We start from the raw sequence: 23,419 nt of genomic DNA, 5'->3' as shown, positions 1-23,419 counted from the left end.
GCTGTGCCATATGCCCTTCAAAGATTTAGGCTCAGTATGCCACTGAGGACAGTTAGTTTGAAATGTGAATGTATCAATTTCAATGGGAGATAATAGTTGATTAGAGTATCTTATCGTTTTTTTTATTTAATTTTTATTACTGATGTTTATTATAACTGTTGATATAATGATGATATATACTATTATTATCATCATCAACATCATCACTATTGAAGTAGTGGTAGCAGTGGTCGTAGTGGTCGTAGTAGTCGTACTAGTAGTAATACAAAAATTAGTATTTTCATGCAGAAATGACAGTAATGCTACAGTAACACCGATCGGAAACCGACTCTAAACCGAGTGACACATCGATGGGTTTGGAGTTAGTTTCGTATAGTTGTGATTTGTGAATAATGTAAAACAAAAAAAAATGTTATAACAATAATTGGTCGTCATGCAGTCAGGCAGATTGTTATAGGCAAATAAACAACAATCGCCTTGAATATCTTAAAAAGTGTACTAGAAGAGAAGTAAAAGACAATCCTACGTGTCTTGCTTACGTGACGAACGGATAAATCCTATCATTCTGAGTAACCTCATTTTGATCTGATTATCTTCGATGTTTTGTTGCGTTTATATGATAATGGTATGTCGGTATTATGTTTCTAGGTTTTCTATGTATCTTCTTTTTGAAGTGGGTAGTTTAGGGGTTTAACCTTGTCAGACTCAAAGGGATGTTGATGCCTAACACCATCCACAATGCATGCTTCACTCATATAACGTCTGTCCCTTTTGTACCATTACTGGATGAAACCTTAACAGACTTTTACTTTACTCTGCAATACACTAGCGCCAATGCAGTCTCAATTTATTCTGCGAAAAACTGAATAATACCCTATTGGGACAGGAGATTTTACATCACAGCAATTCAGTTAACCTTTTTGTCCCTGGTGTTTCAATGGTTGATGATTCTTATCTTACTGAAATGATTTTTTTTGTGATTTTTTTTTGCTGAATGAATAATAATAAATGTAATATCAATTGAGACAATTAACAGGTTAATCACGATTCTCCTTTCAATGAATTCAAGTTGATCGTTCCGTATAGGATGCACGTTGAAGTTTAAGGGTGTGTGTTCATTGGATATGTATACAACCTAAATTATGAATGGTCATTTTTGCTCAATTTGGAGGATCTTTGGTGACTGGCCATAGTGGTGACGTACGGCGGATCAAACGTTACGGTTGGGTTCTCTTGGCTTTGTAATCACCGAGTTGCCTGTCCTTCTATCCGGGGTTATCAGGGTGATCAGAAGGCTATGAAGAATAGATTCATTCTTCAGAAGTTGAAATGGCGTCGAAGGGGATGAACGGCTCTCTGCCGAACTTCGTCGGCGACAACGAGAGACGAGACACCGCGGATAGCAAGCGTCTGATTGAGCTGAAGACGTTGTCGGCGAAGTCGAGTGGGTGCTTGGTCACGAATGGTGAGCACGGTAGACACGATGGTGACGATTCGTCAACGATTACCAAGTTTTCTTCACTTTCTCGAGAGAGAACTTCATCGGTGAGTGTTTCATTACTGCCTTCCTATTTTGAGGAAGTAAAAATAGTAATTAGTAAAAAATATGTGGAGATTTTCTATTTTCTTGCACGTTTGTTCTATTTTTTCAAAAGGAGAACTGTGCATCTATTTCAAGACATTTTCACACCACAAGAGGCCAACTCCAGCACTCTAAAAAAATGCAATTCTTGCTCCAAAAGGAGTCAGAACGTTCTACCTCGAGAGGGGTGTGATTTTGGATCTTTTTCATAATTATACACACACTCACACTTTTTTGCACCCCAAATGAAAAACTTGTACCAATCTCATGGGGTCTAATCCTACACAATTAATTGGAAAATATGCAAACAATTGCCCTTTTATTATTGTTTGCATCAAATAACACCCGTTGTTGAAGGTGCAACTTTTCACATTTGAAGTGTATAATGCCTGACGTTCAAAAAAGGGTGCAAATTTGAACCTTTAATAAGGCTGTACCCTATAGGGTGCTAGATATACATGTATACCAAACTTCACCCCTAAATATGCACAAATTGGCATAATTACACTCATTAGAACCTTTCGGTGTGCTGCCAGTGTAACAACAGTATGGTTCAAATATTAACAGTAAAAAACACTTTGTTTAAGCCCGTCACTATTACAAGTTGTTTAAATATTGTTGTAATTGTATTCAACTTTTTAAACAACTTGTTTAAAAGCTTAAAACAGTTGATGACAGGATTAGCTCACCTAGGATGAGACCGAATCCAGATGATCAGTCGATCCATTTTTCAGCTCAAAATGGTATCAGTGCATTCACACGTGTGTGTGATATTGTGAAGACGAGATTTTTTTTTGTCTGCTTTTGGGCAGTCAAACAACACCACCCTTAAAATACAAATGAATAAGAAAATCAAAAAGCGAGAGAAAGGTGAAAACTGAAAAGAGCTTCTTAAAAATGCCCGTAAGAAGTCATTTCAAATTACGTAACTTTCAACAATAATGGGTTTTTTTAACCTTCAAATCCCTGTTGTGACAAGATACTCAAGATTTGTTAGAATATTTGCCCAAATGCTAAACATACTGATTTGAAATGTGTTACATTCCAAATAAGAAGATTAAGGTCATCTACGCAATATAATGACTACAGTTCAGTCGGTTGAATAAACTACCATAACAAATCGTAAACATTTTATTTACTTAGAACACTATTATTACGCTACATTATTTTGGTCTGTGTCAGATATTATAATTATAAAGGTTAACACTGATATTTCATCTGTTTGTTTCTGTTTGTGGTAACTACCGCAGGAACTCGGCAGGACAGCATTTTGCTGGTAAACGCCAAGCTGGTATATAACCAATTACCTATGAAACATTTTACGTCTAGGTTAATCAGTCATAGTGGCTGACGTTATAGACGACAGATATCACTCTCGGGCCTTTTTATCAAAGTGGAGACAATGGCAGAGTTGGGATTCGAACTCACAACCTTGTGATTATGAGTCCAATGCTCTTACCACTGGACCACACGACCCGTGTAGATATTATGTATTGAAATGAATAAGAAGATGAACGTCTTCCATTTTCATTTTATATTTCATTATATCAACTTAAAAATTATAAATGAACGTATTATTTGTATTTGGTCTATTTTGGTGATTTTGTCTTCACATTAAAATGCAATGGTTAAAGGGTTAAAGTGGCAGCTTTTTGTTATCCAAGGGAAAAAAATGTTGTTGAAATTATACTTTGCATTTTTCCTTGATGTGAAGCACAGATCCTTTTGTAGTTTTGAGATCGATACAGCCATTGTTTTCAAACTAAGTTTTATGAAACGGCTCCGATAACAATTTAGACCCCACCCACACTGGCTAGACAAATTCACCACTAATCCAATTCTAAGGATTAAAGTTAAATCTAAGTTATGTCTGATGAAAGCTTCCTTGGCCAGCCATGATATTAAGACCTTAATCATATTAACATAGATTTGAGGGAGAAGGTTACCGATGTGAGAAATTGTCTTGTCTTGGTAAATACAGAGGCTTTAATATGAGAAATGATAATTTGTAATTTTTGGCATTACTCCTATGTGTTATAGATCTCGTGCTCGTTCTGTAATAAACATCATAATCGTGACTTGGTCGTGAGCCAGAATAGCCTGGTGGTTAAGTCGCTGCCCGCTGCCAGCAGTGGATGGCAGGTTCGAATCCCACTTGTTCCAATTTTTTTCTGACTTATGACTTTATTTACAGATCGAGCATGCGACCTTAAACACATAAGAGTAATGCCGAAAATTTGTCTGCAAATTGTCTTGTCTTTCCGTTGATGCCCACAATCAAAGTGTTGATCATCATGGCAAATTTAATAAGTCTTTTATGTGTAAGACGTGGTGTATCATTTCACAATATATGCTCCTTATGCAATTCATTAGAGCTGCATTAACAGAAGTATTCCATGAACTAATTAAGTGGTAATTATATACTTTATCATAATTTCATGAATATTAACGAATGTATCAGTCCATTGGAAAATTTTTCCAGGGTGTGTTCCTTTGACACTATAATTATAAAGAACAGTCCTGACACTCTTGCCTTATGAACTAATATCGCTGTTGTCGCTATGAATCATATACACACGTGCCGCAAATGATAACAAAAATAACAACAATAACAAAGCAAACGGATTCCCCAATCGATTATTTTAACGATAATTTTTCTGTATTTTGTATTTGTATTTATTTAGACAAGTAAAACATACAAAGTAAAACATACAAGGGATACAAAAAAAGGGTTTGAAAAAACCCGTACAAGTTTGCATCCCAAATACAAACCAAATTTAACCTCGTAACTTGTGAAAATTAAAAGGGTGCGTACATGGACGCCAAACAGGTCTATTCGGATAAATCCGACTGAGAACTGATGATATAAAGGTAAAGGTTACGTGAAATAAAGACGTTTTACGACACCCCTAGTCTAACCACTTCTCAACTCCAAAATCAAGACCTTTTAATCTCTGGATTGTGGAAGTAAAGTATGAATTTCGATGTTGAGGTAAAACCCATTCCCCTATCCCCTCATGAATGAGTAAAATCAATGCCCTTTTCCCTCCATTTACAATCTCCTTGTTCTGAATGGGCAAACTCGTGGTAAACATGATGATCAACAACAAAGATTTGGTTTGGAACTGTTTTGTTTAACAAAAGCGACGCATTGGCTTGAAACATCTTTATATTTCAAGTATCAGAATTTAATTCTTGTTTTCATTCAGTCGAAGAATGCACTGAAAGCTTTGGTGACCGATTTGATACGGTCGAAAGCCTATATTCTTCGCATTATAAGAGTGCGCCTATTCCTCCGAGTGGGCACAACAAACAATTATACACATTTGGGGTTGCTTGCTCGTGAGGAGCGTTATGCATCTATTATTGATCGAGGCAAGTTTTAACTTTCCTCTACCGTGCTGGATTAACTGGGAATTAACCGAAGGGATAATCCCTAAGAAAATCTGGATGCTTCACTCTTGCTAATTTTGCAGACACAGTTTCCCAAGGGCGCTTGCGTAGCTTGTAGAAAACGGCCATATTTATCATACGTTTTAAAAGGTAGAAAAGATTGTTTTCGACAACGCTGTACGTTTACCGTTGTGGATACATGAAAATGACTGCAGCGTATTAACGAGGTGACGAAGATGGGCAAAATTTTGCTCACCACTGCCTCATTTCCAGATCGTTTATCTCAGAGTCATTTCTGCTTTTTAAATGTTGGTTTTGAAGTTTATGCAAATTTTCAGGTAACTAACAGACCACACATCATTTACGTCCATGATTACAGCAATTAAGGAGCTGGTAACTCGATCCTTGATTACAGACGAGGACTAGATATAACTCGACCCGAAAAAGATTGAAATGAAAGAAGCGAGGGGTCGTGGGAAAAGGAGAAGAATTAAGAGATGCGGGAATAGTGACAGTAAGGAAATATGGTGTCGTACATCTGTCTGTTGGCCCCCGTCGTCGGTAGAATCTGAATCAGGGTCCGTTTCATAATGAGTTACAAATAATATAAGTTTGCCATTATGCCAACTATCATGATAAACGGCGCTCAGCAGTCAATCACAGTCAAGTTTCCATGGTAGTTATAATAAATGCAACAATTACATTAGTTGTTAGTCTAAATGAAACAGGTCCATGGGTGTATGTGGTTAAATGCTCGCCATGATAATTAAGAAGATTTACATTAAAATGTAAATCTATAAAATAAAATGCATGTTCAATTGACTTGTGTGCACCATCGGCAAGAGGTCCAAGTTCATCAGCGGAATGAGTCCACATAGTATAGATCAGCATGCCCCAAAACAAACTAGAACGGTAGCACCATTGAATTGTACATTGACGCAACGCTACCCCCTCATCCATCACAACATGTATAGCAATATCCACTACTATACAATACTTAAGAAGCCATTCAAGTTTTGTTTAATAATAAAGTATGATAGACGAATCCTGATACCAATACATGTAATTGATGACAATTTTAATAGAGTCCTCGTTCTGATGTTGGTGGGGGCCTATTCTTTGTTTTCCTTTGAAAGAGAGAATTAAGAACCATAATCTGATTATCTAAAATCAGTGTTAAAATTTTCGTTGCCAGTCATGCCAGACGGGATTTTATCTTTAGATTTAGATGGGATTTCTGCCTGATTTATTCCAACCCTTGATTAAATTTCACATTTAAACATAAAACAGCGGGATGAAATTGAGAGAAATGATTTCTTTCATCGGGGGTGGGGTGACATTAAATGCAGTCGTGCCCGCCCCTCCTCCTAACAAAAGTCTCAGACGATCCCGACCCCAGCTCCGTTGTGTCAAAGTATACCATTATGATAACTTTCTTCTTCAGTGGATCTTATGGTAGCTTAAAAGTGCCACCAAGATGTCGAGATAATTATCTTGGGAAGTCGACATCTTGCTAGCGAAAAGATCAGATGACGAGATCCCGGATCTCATCATGTCGACATCTTTTAGAAGAGATGATCAGATGACAAGATCCCGGATCTCATCATGTCGACATCTTTTAGAAGAGATGATCAGATGACAAGATCCCGGATCTCATCATGTCTACATCCTTTTGAAGAACCCTATGCCATTTGAACAGTAATTGCCCGCAAAAATGAGTTTTACAACTTCAGCTTTGAATTTTTTCCTAAACCGCACGCTCATTATACTCTCTCGCGAAAAATAAAGCCCAAATATACATATTTCCATAATCAGAAGTCACTTCAAAAAGCCTTTTCTCTACTTGATTACAATAAAACACCCAAAGACTTCACGCAGATAATAATCTAATGGTGAAAATATCACCAAATTGCCCATTTTGACGTACGACCTAGTGTCATTTTTGGCTTTGCCCCCCCCCCCCCGAAACGAAAATTCGTTCGGCCGCCCTTGCCTTCCCATCCTCATTACAATTGAACTGCAATAGTGTTTCTCCCCCACCACCACACTTGCCCTTCCTCTGCTTTCCCAGTTTTCATTTTTCGGATTAACTAACCTTCGGAATAACGAATCTTATTTCGTTTTCGGATTAACGAACCTTGGAAACCTGGGATCTTGTCATCTGATCATCTCTTCTAAAAGATGTCGACATGATGAGATCCGGGATCTTGTTATCTGATCATCTCTTCTAAAAGATGTCGACACGATGATATCCGGGATCTCGTCATTTGATCATCTCTTCTAAAAGATGTGGACATGATGAGATCCGGGATTTCGTCATCTGATCTTTTGCTATCAAGATGTCGACTTCCCAAGATAATTATCTCAACATCTCGGTGGCACTTTCAAGCTTCCATGTAACACCGAAGGCATGGTTTACAATAAAGCAGCTTTCAGAAACCGTTGCTAATGACCACAAATATGAAGGATTATTAACAAAGGAAAATAATGTACCGGTGAAACTGCAGTGAAATAAAAATGCAAACAAACGCTCACCCTCACGCACTAAAAAAAAATCTAGTGAGTAGATTGCGTATTGATGAGGCTTTGAAATATTTGCATTTTTTATGTCTTTATTATTTTCTTGTAATGTTGGCAGGCTCTATACGAGTTTTTTTCTGTTTATCCTTTCATTTTCGATTCTAAATTATGTACCGTACGTGATTTTTATTCTACAATCCGTCCGTATCATCCCCTATATGAGAGGGGTGTACCGGCGTTTAGCAAAATCAGAAACCAACCGATCAAGATGTCTTTACATAAACACTTTTTGAAATGACAACAATTAAATTATACATGGAGGGCCCATTTTCCAATTTCTCAAAATTTGTGACCATATAGCCCTTGTTCACATGATGTGCGTCAATATTCTTGCTCTTATGCTTAACATCTGATACAGTCGTGCTACAGGTAATATTTGGGGATGAAGATTAGGCTGAAAATTTTGTTGGAAAGATGCTTCTCTTAGTTATTGATATTAAAGGCCAAGTCCACCCCAGAAAACTGTTGATTCGAATCAAAAGAAAAAGTCAAGCAACAAGCATAACGCTGAAAAATTCATCAAAATCGAATGCAAAATAATGCGCAACTCAGTGATGAGAGAGTCGATGATGTCACTCACTATTTCTCTTGTTTGTTATTTTTTATTTATACAATATTTTAATTTCCACAGATTTGAGAAAAATGACCGACGTGACTCTAACTTAATATATTAAACAATGGTAGTTCAACATGTTTCAGAGAGAAATAAAACTTTGTTTTGGAAGAAAATGGGGAGAAAATTAAAATATTTTAAAAGAATTAGGCCTGAAACAAAAGTGAGTGGGTGATGTTATCAGTCCCCTCGTTTGCATAACAGCCTGCATGACCAGGATGTGCATACAACTGGGTCTTTTAATGTCTTAAGTTAAAATTTCTTATTTTACATCCCATTTTGATGAAATTTTCAGTTTTATGAATGTTGGATTTTTCACTTTCAATTTGGCCAGGCGATGGGCATTGGTAGTTTTTATATTTAAGATTTAATTTTCGTTCATCTTTTTTTTAGCAATGACCCACCTAACAATGCTTATAACCTATTTGAATTCGTCACAAATAAGTGTTTAATAACCACTGCACACTTTACCTTCATCTAAAGCCAGGATCTAAAATCTGTCAACTTCTGTCGTACTATGGTATCGGTAATCAGTCATATTTGACTATTTTTTAATTGTTGCCATGTATGACTTTGTCGTCGTTAACTTCCTGATCGGTGTTATTGAAAATTGGAAATATTGGCATTCATGCAAGCCTCATCGGGGTCAGTGTGCACGGTGTAAAGGCCTTTCAAAATGATCAATTGTCAGTTTCGGTCTAAATTCAATTGTAAAGCTCCCATGACCATGACAGTTATCGTTATGACTTATTTTGTTTTTGAATAACTAGCAGACTTAATAAGCTTAAATTCCCATGCAAATATATGTAGGCCTACGGTTTATCCCTGTTTTTTTTTGTTTAAACAAGTGCACACGTTGATACAATTATTGCTTACAAGCATTTCATTTATTTAATGTATGATAAAAGAGCAGCGCAGTGTTTGCCTTCCCCGAGATGTCCGACGGTCGGGAATCGAACCCTGGACTTCCATGTGTTTACCAGGCTCCTTAGACCACTCGTCCACTCCATGGAAGCTCTGTTATCATGGCAACGACCATGGTAACATGGCTGACCATCCAATCACGTTCAAGTTTACCATTGTAGTTGTAACAATGGCAAAGTTGTGACTCTTCATACGAAATGGTCCCCTGCAATGCCCCCCCCCCCTGGTTCGTCAGACCTTGGAAATAAATCCATGCATGAAAATCAATGTTTGCTCATCGAAATCAAATGAAAAGTTCTTCTTCTTCTTCTTCTCCTCCTCCTCCTTCATATCCTCCCCCTCCATCTTCTTCTTCTTCTGCATAACTTAGTTATGGTGTGGCACCGGTAATCAAATGCAGTATATAGAACGCGTGGTGGCAGGTGTGAAGATGGGGGACCATGTTAAGATGACCGAGCTGGTTAGTAAACTCGGCACGGAAGGGTTTGCAGCAGTCATCAGAGAACATGACGTCAGGAATAATACTCCACTTCACTATGCCGCCCTCAACGATGACATCCTGATGACGAAACTTCTGCTGCAATATGGGGCAGGTACGTATGAATATAGCATAATTATATCTTCTTGCGACCATTTCTTCAATTTATAGATCGTTAAAATGTGAAAGAAGTGCATGGTTGGACGTACCCCTAAAGTCCAAGAACTTGTGACATGAGAAATGAAAACTTGAAAAACTATCGTAAAAAAAGGTGCTTAATGACAGTTCTGTGACCTGTTCAGAGAAATATTTATTCGTTTTTTTTAAATAAAAATACCTTATTCCATAGATTTGGTTTGTAATATTAGCATAATTATTTGCATAAAGCCCAGCGCACACCATGCGATCATTTCAAAGAAATTGTAATATGAGCGTTTCAACCAATAAAATGTTGACGATCAGAGTTCAGGAAAGTGGTAGGACTAATTAATATCGAAATTTAGACAAGTTCGAGCCTCCTTATGGGAATAAAAGCAAATTTCATTCCAAATCGTAATGTCTTCATCATCGACTGCGACTTAAGAAGCCGATTGGGACATAACTCCGAACTTATGGCTAGCCGCAAAGTAAAATTATGAGATTATCATTCCTAACATTAGGCTGAACTTCAAATGAAATGATTTTGCTTCTTGAAACTTTCACATTAATGTAAAATGTGATTTAATAAAAAAAAATCGCATCTTAACGGATAGCCTAGTGTATGCTGGGCTTTCAGGGAACTGAATTCTCGGTATTGGCAAATGGATGCTATTCGTGTTTGTACATCCTGGATGTGTTACTTCTGTACTAATAGACAAATATTGTTGCATTCTTCACAGATGTTAATGCCGTAGGAGAAGGTGGAAAGCACCCTCTTCACTTTGCTGCAATACGAAGGGTTATCGACAGAGGAAGCCCGAGTGGGGTAAGAGTGATATTATAAGTCATTTTCGTGATTTATCATTATTATAATTATGTTTGGCGTCACCTGTGCCTGGGAGACGAAAAGCGAACTGGTATCTTATGATATCGAAAACATTCTAGAAGATAACCCCAACATACCCAATCTATATATATGTCAACTTCTAATTGATTCCATATTGATTTATGCATATCCGTATGATTAAGATTCATAGGCCTATAAAAGTATAGATATACCGACTGATCAATAAAATATGATAATAATCATAATTAATGACAACTCAATATCCATATATCGCCTATATTTGATGGCGTAATTATTACTGAACATATCAAGAATTGATATATATATATATATATCTTATAATTATATGTTTTATTAGGAAATCAATACCAAATCACAAGATTTACAAACAGTTTGTCTGATTGGCAAAAAATAAAAAAAGTTACAAAGAATTGATATAAATTATGTCATCAGAAATGAACTGGCAACTCCTATTTCACCAAACTCACTTCCTTCTATATTCGTTAATTTACAATATTTCTACATTTCTTATTAACAGGTCAATGATAGCGGAGACGCCTCGTCATTTACAATGCCGACCGAAGCATCATACTCTCAGCATTCAGATGAAAACGAGAAATCTGATCAGGAAGGACAGCGACCCCGACATTCGATTTCCCTAATGAACCTGAGTTTCCTAAAGAAGGACAAGAAGAAGGGCAAGAAGAACAAGAAGAAAAAATCCTTCAAGTCTGAGCTTCCACTGCAAGTCGATAGTGATGAGGAAAAACCTTTCATAGTAAGTTTTTTTTTTCAAATTTATTTATCTGACCTAGGAGGACAGTGAGGTTGAACAGCAAAAGTGATGGTGGTGGTGATGATGATGACGATGATGATGAAGATGTTGGATGGATGATGATGGTGGTGATGATGGTGATGATGACGATGATGATGACGATAAAGATGTTGGATGGATGATGAAGATGATGGTGGTGGTGGTGGTGATGATGATGATGGTGATGATGATGATGATGGTGGTGGTGATGATGGTGATGTTGGATGGATGATGAAGATAATGGTGATGATGGTGGTGGTGATGATGGTGATGATGTTGGATGGATGATGAAGATGATGATGATGATGGTGGTGGTGATGATGACGATGATGATGATGATGATGTTGGATGGATGATAAAGATGATGATGATGGTGATGATGATGACGATGATGATGATGTTGGATGGATGATGAAGATGGTGATGGTGGTGATGATGGTGATGATGACGATGATGAAGATGATCTTGATCTCCGGCTGAGCCGTACCAAATGACCCTTTTGCCTTCTAGCCAAGTGTTCATCTTTTTATTGGAAAAATGTTAATTATGTCGATTCTAGAAAAGTTTTATAACTGAAGTGGCCATCCTAGTTAAATAAAACATTGTTGTACATTTGTTATATGGATTCGAACCAATGATAGGTCAAAAAGCCATCACGTGGCCAGAGCTGCAAGGATCGCAGGAGTTATATCCTAGATTCTGATGTCACCTTAGTAATATAACGTCGTTATACTTTAATTCAATTCATTTTATTTTCCAGTGCTGGTAAAAAGCATACAAGTGCAAATACAAAGGTAATACATCCATTAAACCTGAATACAAAGAACAAAGAGAAGGGTGGGAATTCGAAGAAAATTGGCATGGTGGGGATAACAAAAGCAAAACATGCTTGTTTGGGTTTTCCCCATAAAATCACATTTTAAAAAGAGCTGGAGGGGGAGGGGTGGTCAGTACAATATTTCAAATATCAGATTATGAAGACGATTATGACCGAGGTTACATCACTCTCTGAATACAGCCGTCGTAAACAGGTAATTAAAATATTGTATACAACCATTAAGCAGGCAATGTATATATAATGGTCATCATGATTTAAAAACTCCATATACGTAATGTTAATTTTAACTTCTCTGCTGTATTCATCGTCCCAGGCCGGCAGTCTTCGGTCGCTGAGTCAATCCTTGGACATGCTGGATGAACTTGACGAGAATCCGAATGACAAAAAACACGGGAACGAAGAGGGTAACGAGGCCGCTGCCGTCGACGAGAACGTTGTCGATATCTTGCTCAAGGCAGGAGCAAACGCGAGCGCCAAAGACGCCAAGGGTATGACTCCCCTCCATCTTGCCTTCATGAAGGCCAACATGGATGCTTTCAAACGCCTCCTGTCTGTACCTGAACTGGACATCAATGTAAGTAGAGGGAAGTAGAGGGAAGTAGAGGGAAGTAGAGTTTGATTGGTACAAGGTATTAGCCACAGTCACATCAACGAAACCGATTCCTAACCGATCGATGGCTATGTAATTGGACATAACGTAATAACTTTGGTCGGTCCGGAGCCGTTTTCGTCGGTATGTCTGTCGCAGAAGTCTGGTTTTAGAGCCCGTCTTTCCAGTAAGAACTCACAGTCGATTCAAGTCAGTCTCAAATAACAAAAATTAATCCTCATGATAGCACTTTAATCAACAGCTAGTTTTGAAGCACTGTTGGTATCGCGTGTCAAATGTGTCAACAAACACTTTTAATATGCGCCTTGTGGAGCATTTCATCAACATTATTTGTCCGACAAGTTGCCAGATCTTACCACTTTCCTGGATTTTGATTGGCTGAGAAGCGGATAAATCGTCTGACAAGTTCATTCATGAAACTCTCCCCTGAAACTGACAGTGGGTAAAAACTTATTTCAATCCGAGATGGATGTTCTTCATTCGCAAGTGATAACACCGCGCTTTGATTGATTCCTATCAAATTGACAATTTCGTAGTATTTTATGTAAATGTGACAGACAAATTTGCCTTTTAAACAAACATGAAAAGTTTGATGGTGATGACAAGGAGCGAGTTAAGGAGTGAGAATTGCCCGTGGGTGCCATTATTACCAAATACCATAATATCACCATACATGTAATAGTATATATTGTGACGTAAGGTTATACATAAAACGTTTGGTTAACGGAGTTCCCGTTTACTTTTTGTGTTTTGTTCTGTTATGCAAGGCCCAAGACAGACGAGGTGCCACGCCGCTCTTCCACGCCTGCAAGTCAGGCAACACAGACGGGGCCTTGATCCTGATCAACAGAGGGGCGGATATTCTCATTTCTGATGTCAATGGAGATACGCCCCTTCATGTAGCAGTGAGGCATTCACACACATTGATCGTCACGGCATTGATAGAAGTAGCGGAGGGAAGAGGAGAAATTAATCAGGTAAATATTAATTGTTGAATAAAAAAATAAGTATGTGTCTCAACAAATGATTTGATATATCTGAGAAATGGTGTTTACGAAAACAGAGAAAATTTAATTTTATAATCGATTAATATTAATTGCCATACGAGACAAAATACATACGTAGACAACAGGGAAACAGAATATACAGAAGTGGAGCGTTGTGGCCCAGTGGATAAGTCTTCCGACTTTGAAACAAGAGGGTCGTGGGTTCGAATCCCAGGCATGGCGTAATTTCCTTCAGCAAGAAATTTATCTACAATTTGCTGCACTCGACCCAGGTGAGGTGAATGGGTACCCGTTAGGATTGATTCCTTGAATGCATGAGCGCTGAAAGACAGCTCGAGATAAAGCCGGGTAATAATAATAATAACGCGCCTCGAAATAGAATATTTCTAGTTAAATGGCGCCATATAAATGCCTATTATTACTATTATACATAATAATAATAAGAACAATGATAATATTAGGCATTTATATAGCGCCATTTATCTAGATATATTCTTTTCCGAGGCGCGATTTTGTTATAATTATTACCCCGGTTTGAGCTCGAGCTGCCTTTCAGCGCTCATGCATTCAAGGAATCAATCCTACCGGGTACCCATTCACCTCACCTGGGTGGATCTTTCGCAACTGAGCTCTTCAAATAATGAATAATAAACTAATAAGTGTGAAGGTGAATCAAGATCTAGAGTGTCACTTTGAAATGAAATGAAATTAATAAAGAAGACCAGTAATGGTTGATTTCAAAAGATTTTGAGTATTACTACCCTTTCTAAAAAAATCTCCTTTGTCTACCCCCTCTCTGTCTGCCCCCCCCCCCCCCCATTTCTCGCTCCAGGTGATGCTTGATGAGAATTCCCGCGGGGTCATTCCTCTTTCGATGCAATCAGATGCGGACATAGGGACCTGTTCAAAACCATTCTCAGCAACGGTAACAATTTAAATTCTTTTATGATTTTAATTGGTGATGAGTGGTTAATCAAGTATTAGGGCTACGGGTTTATAGTCGAATGCTTCTTGTGTAAGAAGTAGACAAATTGTCATTTTACAATTATAGTATACATGTAGGTCTGTGATCCTCGGCTATTACTAATAGTAGGTTTGGGTACGTGTTCTTTCAAACGATTGAAAAAAAAACAATATTATTTATAATGTCCAAACAGTTTGCAGTATACAAAATAGACAAATGAGGCTGTGATGATAATATACTATTAAAAATCAAATCGTGATTTTAAAATACTTTTCGATGGTTTCTCTTTATTTACTACATAGTACATAACATGGGATAAAGGCAAACAGGACCTAACACTGCAACAAAAGAAAAACAACTGTCATACACGTTATAGCGGGCGTTGTAGGCATTTAGCAACTTTGTGGAGGTTTGCAAAATCTGAGCTTTTTTGCTCTACATGCTGCTTGTGCATGCAAACAAAAAAGTTTCATGAAAAAACCCTGGAAATCTAATTTCATAATAATCTCTCTCAGCTAAGAAATATTTCCTCACTTACATGCAATTCTCATCCCCTTTGAAATCAGTTTCCACCAGCATGCCTCAGACGAATGGCCTGGACATTGAGAAGCTGGTCAATTTCGCCAGTCGGGACAACGACGACACCCTCCTTCACGTGGCCGCCGCAGCCGGGTACCAAGACATCGTCGAATGTCTAATCAATAACGGCGCCATGGTCAACAGGGTCAATTTCGACGGCCAAACGCCGATGCATTTCGCCTGCGAAAAGAACAACGAGAGTATTGCACTTTGCCTGGTTGAAAAGTGAGTGGTATCTTGACATCTGGGCCCTGTTGTACAAAGAGTTACGATTGATCCCATCAATCGTAACTCTATGGAAATCCATCAGTGTCATAATTTTTTCTACGAAAAAAAGTGCACAATGTCCTTTTATGCAAAGAGAAGCGCAGTGAAGTTTCAAGAAAACTTTGAATGCATGAATATACATCACAGCCGTCCATAGTTGCGATTGATCGGAACAATCGTAACTCTTTGTACAACAGGGTCCTGTTACTCACCCAGATATATACCGCGATCGTTTAGGACTAGTATAGTGATGAAAAAAAAATATCAGGAGAATAAAAATCAATCAATCAATCAGGAGAATCAATCAATCAAGGGATTGAAAGAAAAAGGACTTCGAAAAGGGAAGTGCTGAAAAGATATGATTTTATTTTGTAATTAACCTATTTCTTAATAAAAAGAAGTAATGCAACCTCACTTTACGGTCATCTTACCCTGTGTCTTACATTTAGGCTTTTGCATAAATAGTAAATCACATATCATACTATCATTTAAAGCTAAAAACACAAACTTAAAGACAAAATTTGATGTTAATGATTTTGATATTAATACGTCCCGTCACCCCAAGTTCGTAGGTGCCGAACTTTGTAGTAAAACAGACCACTCGTACGGGCATACGCAGCAGGAATGTCAACAAACCAAAATGTGAACGATTCTCTACATTTGACATAGTTACTTATTCACAAAAAGGTAGCATGCTATGCATGGATGAAAATATACTTATGTGAAAAATAAAGTTGATTGCCAAACAGCATATTATATCGTACATGAATTAACGTGTTATTGATCGCACAAAAGTGCAGTATCGTTTTGTGTACATTATTAGAAAATTTATCCTTAAAATAAAAGAAGTTCCTGCAGCAGAGTCTCGAGAACACCTGTAATCTTACATTATATCATGTAAAATTACAGGAAATTTGCATTTGGTGTATGGAACCTTACAAATTTCCTTAAATGAAACACCATTTTCCCTTTTTAAACAGAGCTGCTATGTTAAATTGAGGGAAAATTCCTGTTTTATGAATTTACAAAATGATTCTGTTATTGCTTTCTGCAAAATCTTGGGTTTTCAGTAAAATCAGGGTTTTTTAACAGTGTATGATGCTTGGAATTTCGATTTGTTTTTATGTTCCAGTGGCGGTGATGTAAACATCGTAGACAGCGCTGGCCTGAACCCGCTACAGGTGGCTGTGAACTATAACAGCTTTGAAACCTTGATGACTCTGTTGCAGTCCATCTCAGGTGCGTCCGGTGGCCAGTCTGATGAAGCTACGGACATACTGCAGTGGTCAGCAGCCAACAATAAGGCAGATATACTCAGAAAGGTAACTTACATCATGTATTCACTCATACGAAAAAATGTCATCATCAACAAAAATAAAAACATCAACTATGACAACAACAACAAAAATAAGATCTTCTGTTGTATGGATTATTTTTTGAAGATGAAACGCAATATACTCGTATTAGTCTATTAATATACTAAAATACAAAATAAAAGCTAGCATACATCAGTTATGTATGCTAAGTTCATGAAGTTAGGGGAGTTTTCCACTTATATAGGTCTACTCTTTGTGAGGGGGGGGGGGTGGTCGATTAGCGTTTACTGAAGGATTATATCTGTATATAGTACAGTTATTTATGAATGTAATTAAACGTGCAGGGTCCCGTGGGGTCCCGTTTCATGAAAAGTCACAACTATTTCAAATTTGCCATTTTGACAACTACCATGGTAACATGGCTCAGCTGCCAATCACAATCAAGGTTTCATGATAACTGCCATGATGGCTAATTGTAACTTTTTGTGAAGCGAGTCCCAGGGCTGCTTTTAAGATCAGGGCCCGTTTTACAAAGAATTGCGATTGATCTCATCAACCTCAACAATGGAGAGCCAGCAACATCCACATCTAAAATTCATGTAAGTTCAACATCTAGATACGATGTAGCCTATATTCATAAATTCGTTGTTTTCTTGACTATTTGGTGTGTTCGCCTTTGTTTACAAAATGGCATTTTGCAAATTTCCTGGAAAAAAATGACACTGATGGATTTCCATAGAGTTACGATTGATTGGATCAATCGTAACTCTTTGTAAGACGGGGCTTTTGAGCAAAGAGAGAGTAACATGTAGGTTACTGACACAGAGTACAGTGACCTCTGTTTCAGTCACACACCATGTAGGTAGTGTTCAACCATATTATGATACACTTGCTTTCTGTAGACTGGAAAATCCGATTTGTGAGCACGGAAATTCCAGTGATTCGATTTTCGGAGCATTCCTATTTCAGATTCTATTTCGAACAATAAAATATGTTTTTGTTATTTTTTTTCTAATGATTTTTTTTATTTACTCTGATAATTTTATTAGCTCTCTAATAAACGTTTCGCTCTTTCAGATTCTTGATTATGAATTCCGTTTTCATGAGATGACTGATAGGGGGATAATGGACTTCATCATGGGAGCAGTCAAAAGGAAACACGGCGAGTAAGTAATCCATTTCAGTTTTTTTAGAGGGGAGCATTCCATGAAAAAGGTTGTCAGATATTTTATCCGACAGTCACCATAGTAACACTGCTTCATAGCCAATCAGCATCAGGGAAAGTTGTCAGATCTGACGACTGTCGGACAAAAATTTGGATGGAGCGCTCCCCTCAATTCAATAAACTACATCGTGTACTATCATACAATAATCCCGATCCCTAGGTGGTTTTTTGAAGCTGCTCTGTGCACGAATTTACGCACCACTGGAACCTTTCAACCATATGGAGATTTATTATTTAACCTCAAGAAAGGATCACTAGTCGTCCGTGAAGTCATGACTAACTTACGAACAGCCCTGTGAAACATCACCAGAATAGCTCAAAAATAAACTACTTAACCTTGAAACAACTATCTCTTCGTTTTTGAATCGCTTGAGACAATGTGAGCATATTTTATACATTGGTTATGCCATGGAGTTTATGATAAAAGTCGTGATAAAGACATAAAAACATGGATTCTGGTCCTTCCTTGTTTTGAGATTAATAAGTATTAAGTATTGATAACTTCGATAACTAGACTGTAACCCCGTATGTTTTGCTGCAGAACTGTACACGTATTGGTACGTTGGAACAGGGCTGTTGTGGACCATCGTGATGAGCTCGGAAACACACCTCTTCATTACGCTGCAGAGGGCGGGCATCACGACATCGCCAGGGAACTTATTCTAGCCAAGGCCCAAGTCAATGCCAAGTATGAAACATTTCAAGTTTTTCTCCATCTTCTCATAATCGTTGAAAAGGGATTATCATAATTCAGGATAGAAACATGCGATTTCCGTCAGTTATGAAGTTCAAGTATTCATTATTTTGTCTGATTATTCTGAAAGAGAGCACATTTTCCCGATTACACGAGAATAGTCAGAAAAACGACACGCTCCTGAAATAAGGAACTTCGATAATGAAGAGAACTTTGCAATACAAATTTGTTTCTTAACCAAACTTCTTAAATTCCTTCAACAAATCCATACGCAATTACATTACATATTTATCACTACTCCATCTCGAAGAAGTCATCGGAAAACATTTTCGACGACTGATTGCATGGCTATTGTACAATCATTCAAGGAATTCAAGCATACTACACTGTATTAATCGCTAACATTTGTGTTGAGGGACCCGTTTTACAGAGGCATAAGAAGAATGATACAATACCCGATCATAGACCAAAGAGACGGATCTAAAAGACCATTATCTATATACTAACTTTCCTTTTTATTGATTATTCAGGAATGGTGAAGATCTAGGTGGTCTGGCACCTCTCCATTACGTAGCTGCCCGTGGCTGGACGAGAACAGCTCATGTTTTGCTCGACTCTCTGGCAAATATCGACCAGACGGACAACCAATCGGTAGGGAATTGTAACTTGAGAATATGGTGAAAGTAATAGAGCACGATCAATGCCAATTTCTAGTGGTAGTCGAGTTTGAGGCTTTAGCTCCAACTGTGTAAGAATACAATATGATTATAATCTTTTGCGTAATTAGCCCCCAACTTTTGACTGAACCATTTCACGGCCCCTAACCTGAATTATCCTATTATCGTTTTACCCAGTTACATTTGGTGTCCAATAAAGAAGTTTTTTAACGGTGACGAACGGACTTTGTCCTTGCCTTTATTTTATAGACATTTTAATGATTTTTATACAAGTTTTAAGAAAAAAAAATCAATAAATATATTCATTCCTTCTTCCTGCACTTTCTATTTTTTTTTTAGATGACACCCCTCCACCATGCCTGTAGAGACGGCAATATCAACATGGTCGACCTGCTCATCAACGGCAAGGGAGCTGGAACCGTAACCAAACCAGCCGACGTCACAATACAAGACGCCAAGGGACTGAATTGCCTCGATCACGCAATCGACAACGACCACGAGTAAGATATAACCGAAATCTCCCATATTCATGGCGTTTTACGATTGATCTGATCAACCAAAACTATGGAAAGCCAGCAATACAACAAATAAAAATGCACGTTTGTTTAAAAAAGTTCCGAGAAAGATCTACGAACATTCAATGTTGTCTTGGCAATTCAGTGTGCGAATTTCCGACAAACAACAAAACAAATATGAAAATGATGGATCGCAATAGAAATGAGATAGATTGGATCAGTCTTTGTAAGAAGGGACCAGATCACAAAAAAATATTACGTTATTACCTATGACATACTATCGGTCTCGGTTTAGAATCATCTTTATTAGTGTGAATGTAACAAAAGTTCCAACCTTTTGGTAATTGATTAAAGGTGGTCTTACCCTTTGACAACTGTGTGAGATGACAATTATTATCACTTAAGTCTGTTAGCATGGTAAGAGGTCAATGACCTGATTTAGAATCGTGATTTTCTGTTTACCATTACCATACTTTTAATAATGCTCATTCTAGGACAATCGCCAAGATGATCATAACTCACGACAGATGGCTGGAGGTGATGTCAGTATCGAGTCTGGATGAAGAGACTGGGTACCGCACAACGCCGATGCGGAAGCTGATTTGCTCGATGCCAGGTAAGATTCAACCAATGGCGTAACACGTCACCCTCTCCGTCCGCTGTGCGACTTTAAACCAATAGTATACCTTTGTCGAAGGAGATTGACCTATCAAACCCCTTGTTTCTCGTACCGTTTAGATGTTGCCAGGATGATACTGGACCGGTGCATTACAGTCACAGGGGGGACAAAAATTCGAGATAAAGACGTCCATATAGAATTTTACTATGAACTTCTGGAAGACTCGTTTTCACGGTGGATGCGGCCGGTGGGTATGTACCTTTTGCTCGTGCTTCTTCGAAAGTTAGATGTTGTGTTGTAAAAGATTTAGGTAAAAACTGATAGCTTATAATTAGGTGCCTGTTATTCTAATCTTGTTATAACATAATTATGTTACATGAACAGTTATTGTGCATATTAACTATGTTAACGTGTTCTTGTTACAACGTATAATATTCGACACGAAAAAACCTCGGAGGGAAAATTCATAGTAATTTCATGCATATTAATACCCTCACTTATGAATAATGTTCAAGCTATCCAACAAGTGTAATAGATGTTAGAGGCAAGGAAAGAATTTCAGAGGTAAAGTTTCTTGATAATATAAAATTGATACCTTATAATAATTATGAATAGGGTCAAGCAACCCACGAATTGTAATGGAAATAACATAATAATAATAATTATACTTGCTTATATAGCGCTTAATACTTACTTACTCTGTGAGAAGTTTCTAAGCGCTCTACAGTATATGCAGCATAATCACCCTGGCTTTAGCAGTGCAGCTGTTACGCGCGCTGCGTTTCAAGGAATAAATTCCTGCCAGGTACCCATTTACCTCACCTGGGTTGAGTGCAGGACATAACAGGGTATAGAATAACGATAATTTTTAATCATTAGTGAAGAAGCACTACTTTTTCAAAGGCACCACTATCGTCATTACAATTATGTCTGTCATCATAGTCTTCACCACTGTAATTTCCCTTACCTCAGATGACGAGCCCGATGCTGGCGGCGGGGTATTACATGCCTTCTTGAATCGGATGTACAAGAGGGTATCGACTAGACTTCCATCCGACATCAATGTACAGTATGACGAAAAAGATCATTTACTCAAATCCTCTACTCCTTTCATTCGAGACGCAGTGGAAAGAAATGATAACCACCCTGTTCAGTTGATGGTAAGTTCAGTCAAAGGTGGAAATAGTATTTCATAAAACAAGGGCGTGGGGGGGCATGGGAACGGAGATGTATTCCGTTTTGTTTGGCAAAAACCCCCTGAAAGAGGGCGGGTTGTCGTTGGTAAGAAATTATGTCATTTTCGCTATTTAAAAATAAGAGCACTAAAAAAGGTTCCCAGTGCAAGAATTCTAATATACCTAGTATACTAACGATCATAACGGATATCTAATAGCCACCACCAATAATAGCAAGGTGCCGTGACCGAGTGGTCTAAGGCGCCTGGCTGTACATGGAAAGTCAGGGGTTCGATCCCCGGCCGCGGCACCTGTGCCCGTGAGCTAGGCATTTAATCTAGAATGCTCTTTTATCCTCATTTCAAATAAATGGAAATGTTATATGCATTATTGGTAACTAAGTGTGCACTTGTTTAAAAAAATAATGATAGGTCATCCATGGTATTACCATGGAGCTAATAGCTCTATGGTATTACAACGTTTGAATATTTGTGCAGTACATCGATTCTTCCATGTCTTTTTTTTTTACTTCCAACATCTTGGATATAATAAGGATTAGGGCCTGTTTGGTATCATTTTTAACATTTACAAAATCATAAGATTAATAATATAGTCTAACTTGCTGTCATGTTCTCGTTTCCAAGCTGGCAATATAATACGTATCAGGGGCTTCGGAACAAGTTTAAAAGGGGAGGGGCTGCTGAACATACATAAAACAATGAGATATTAGGTTTGCAATTTCTGTACGTTTATTAGAAAAAATGGTCCCAGTCCCTGCTTCCGCTATATACCCGTGAATGCCTTTCTCCTCATAACAATGATCTTGTTCATGATCATGATAGCCAGTTTAAGAAGTTAACTTCAATCTCACTTCGACCAAGCTTTCTATAATGCATTCATCACGAAGCTTATCCGCTTTATCTCTCACATGATTGTCTTACCTCAAATGAATATACATGCATTAATATATAAACCATTATAATACCTATCTCCGTTTCAGATTTCGTCCACTCGTGTGGAGCTTTTAGACCACCCCCTCGTTACGACATTCCTCGAGCACAAGTGGACATCGTTCGGTCGTTACATCTTCTACGCGGGTTTCCTGATATACATCACGTTTCTTGCAATGCTGACCGGATACATCGTCGTAATTCCACCCGATTACTATGTCCGATCTGTCAACCATTCTGTCGATCCAGATGCAATTACATGGTTTGGAAACGGGGAGCAGCTATGGATTGAAGATGTTCCATCTGCAGTCATCCTTCTTTTTGATGTCTTTGGCCCGACCGCAATCATGATTCTGTCGATCATGAATATTCTGAGAGAGGTGGGTTGATTGATTGAAAAAAAAACCCTCAGAAATCTAAAAGGAAAATTGTTCGGAAAGTCAGAAATTCATTAAAGCACATCGTTGAAAATTTGAATCGGCGAGGAAAGTGTTTTATCCTTGTACCAATGTAACTGTCACCACCACCACCACGATTACCACCACCACTACCACCACCACCACCATCATCATCATCATCATCATCACTGTCACTATCATTATCTTGCTCATTAT

At 37.9% G+C, this 23,419-nt stretch overlaps 1 protein-coding gene across 1 annotated transcript in view; it reads left to right on the top strand.

Annotated features, from left to right (window-relative positions):
- Positions 1 to 1,191: 1,191 nt before the first annotated feature.
- LOC121413991 (transient receptor potential cation channel subfamily A member 1 homolog) overlaps positions 1,192 to 23,419 on the top strand; it is a 30,487-nt gene continuing 8,259 nt past the window's right edge. Inside the window, 18 exon segments of the mRNA XM_041607022.1 lie at positions 1,192 to 1,545; positions 9,463 to 9,685; positions 10,449 to 10,534; positions 11,094 to 11,333; positions 12,521 to 12,781; positions 13,585 to 13,794; positions 14,657 to 14,693; positions 14,696 to 14,749; positions 15,355 to 15,592; positions 16,767 to 16,956; positions 18,028 to 18,116; positions 18,717 to 18,863; positions 19,400 to 19,520; positions 19,886 to 20,046; positions 20,556 to 20,677; positions 20,800 to 20,931; positions 21,653 to 21,840; positions 22,856 to 23,185. Coding sequence (XP_041462956.1) covers positions 1,330 to 1,545; positions 9,463 to 9,685; positions 10,449 to 10,534; positions 11,094 to 11,333; positions 12,521 to 12,781; positions 13,585 to 13,794; positions 14,657 to 14,693; positions 14,696 to 14,749; positions 15,355 to 15,592; positions 16,767 to 16,956; positions 18,028 to 18,116; positions 18,717 to 18,863; positions 19,400 to 19,520; positions 19,886 to 20,046; positions 20,556 to 20,677; positions 20,800 to 20,931; positions 21,653 to 21,840; positions 22,856 to 23,185 — 3,045 coding nt within the window. The 5' untranslated portion in view covers positions 1,192 to 1,329.

This window comes from Lytechinus variegatus, chromosome 4, assembly GCF_018143015.1.
Source record: "Lytechinus variegatus isolate NC3 chromosome 4, Lvar_3.0, whole genome shotgun sequence".
Classification (NCBI taxonomy): domain Eukaryota; kingdom Metazoa; phylum Echinodermata; class Echinoidea; order Temnopleuroida; family Toxopneustidae; genus Lytechinus; species Lytechinus variegatus.
The sequence above is the reverse complement of the archived record's forward strand: the minus strand, read 5'-3'. Positions and strand labels throughout refer to the sequence as shown.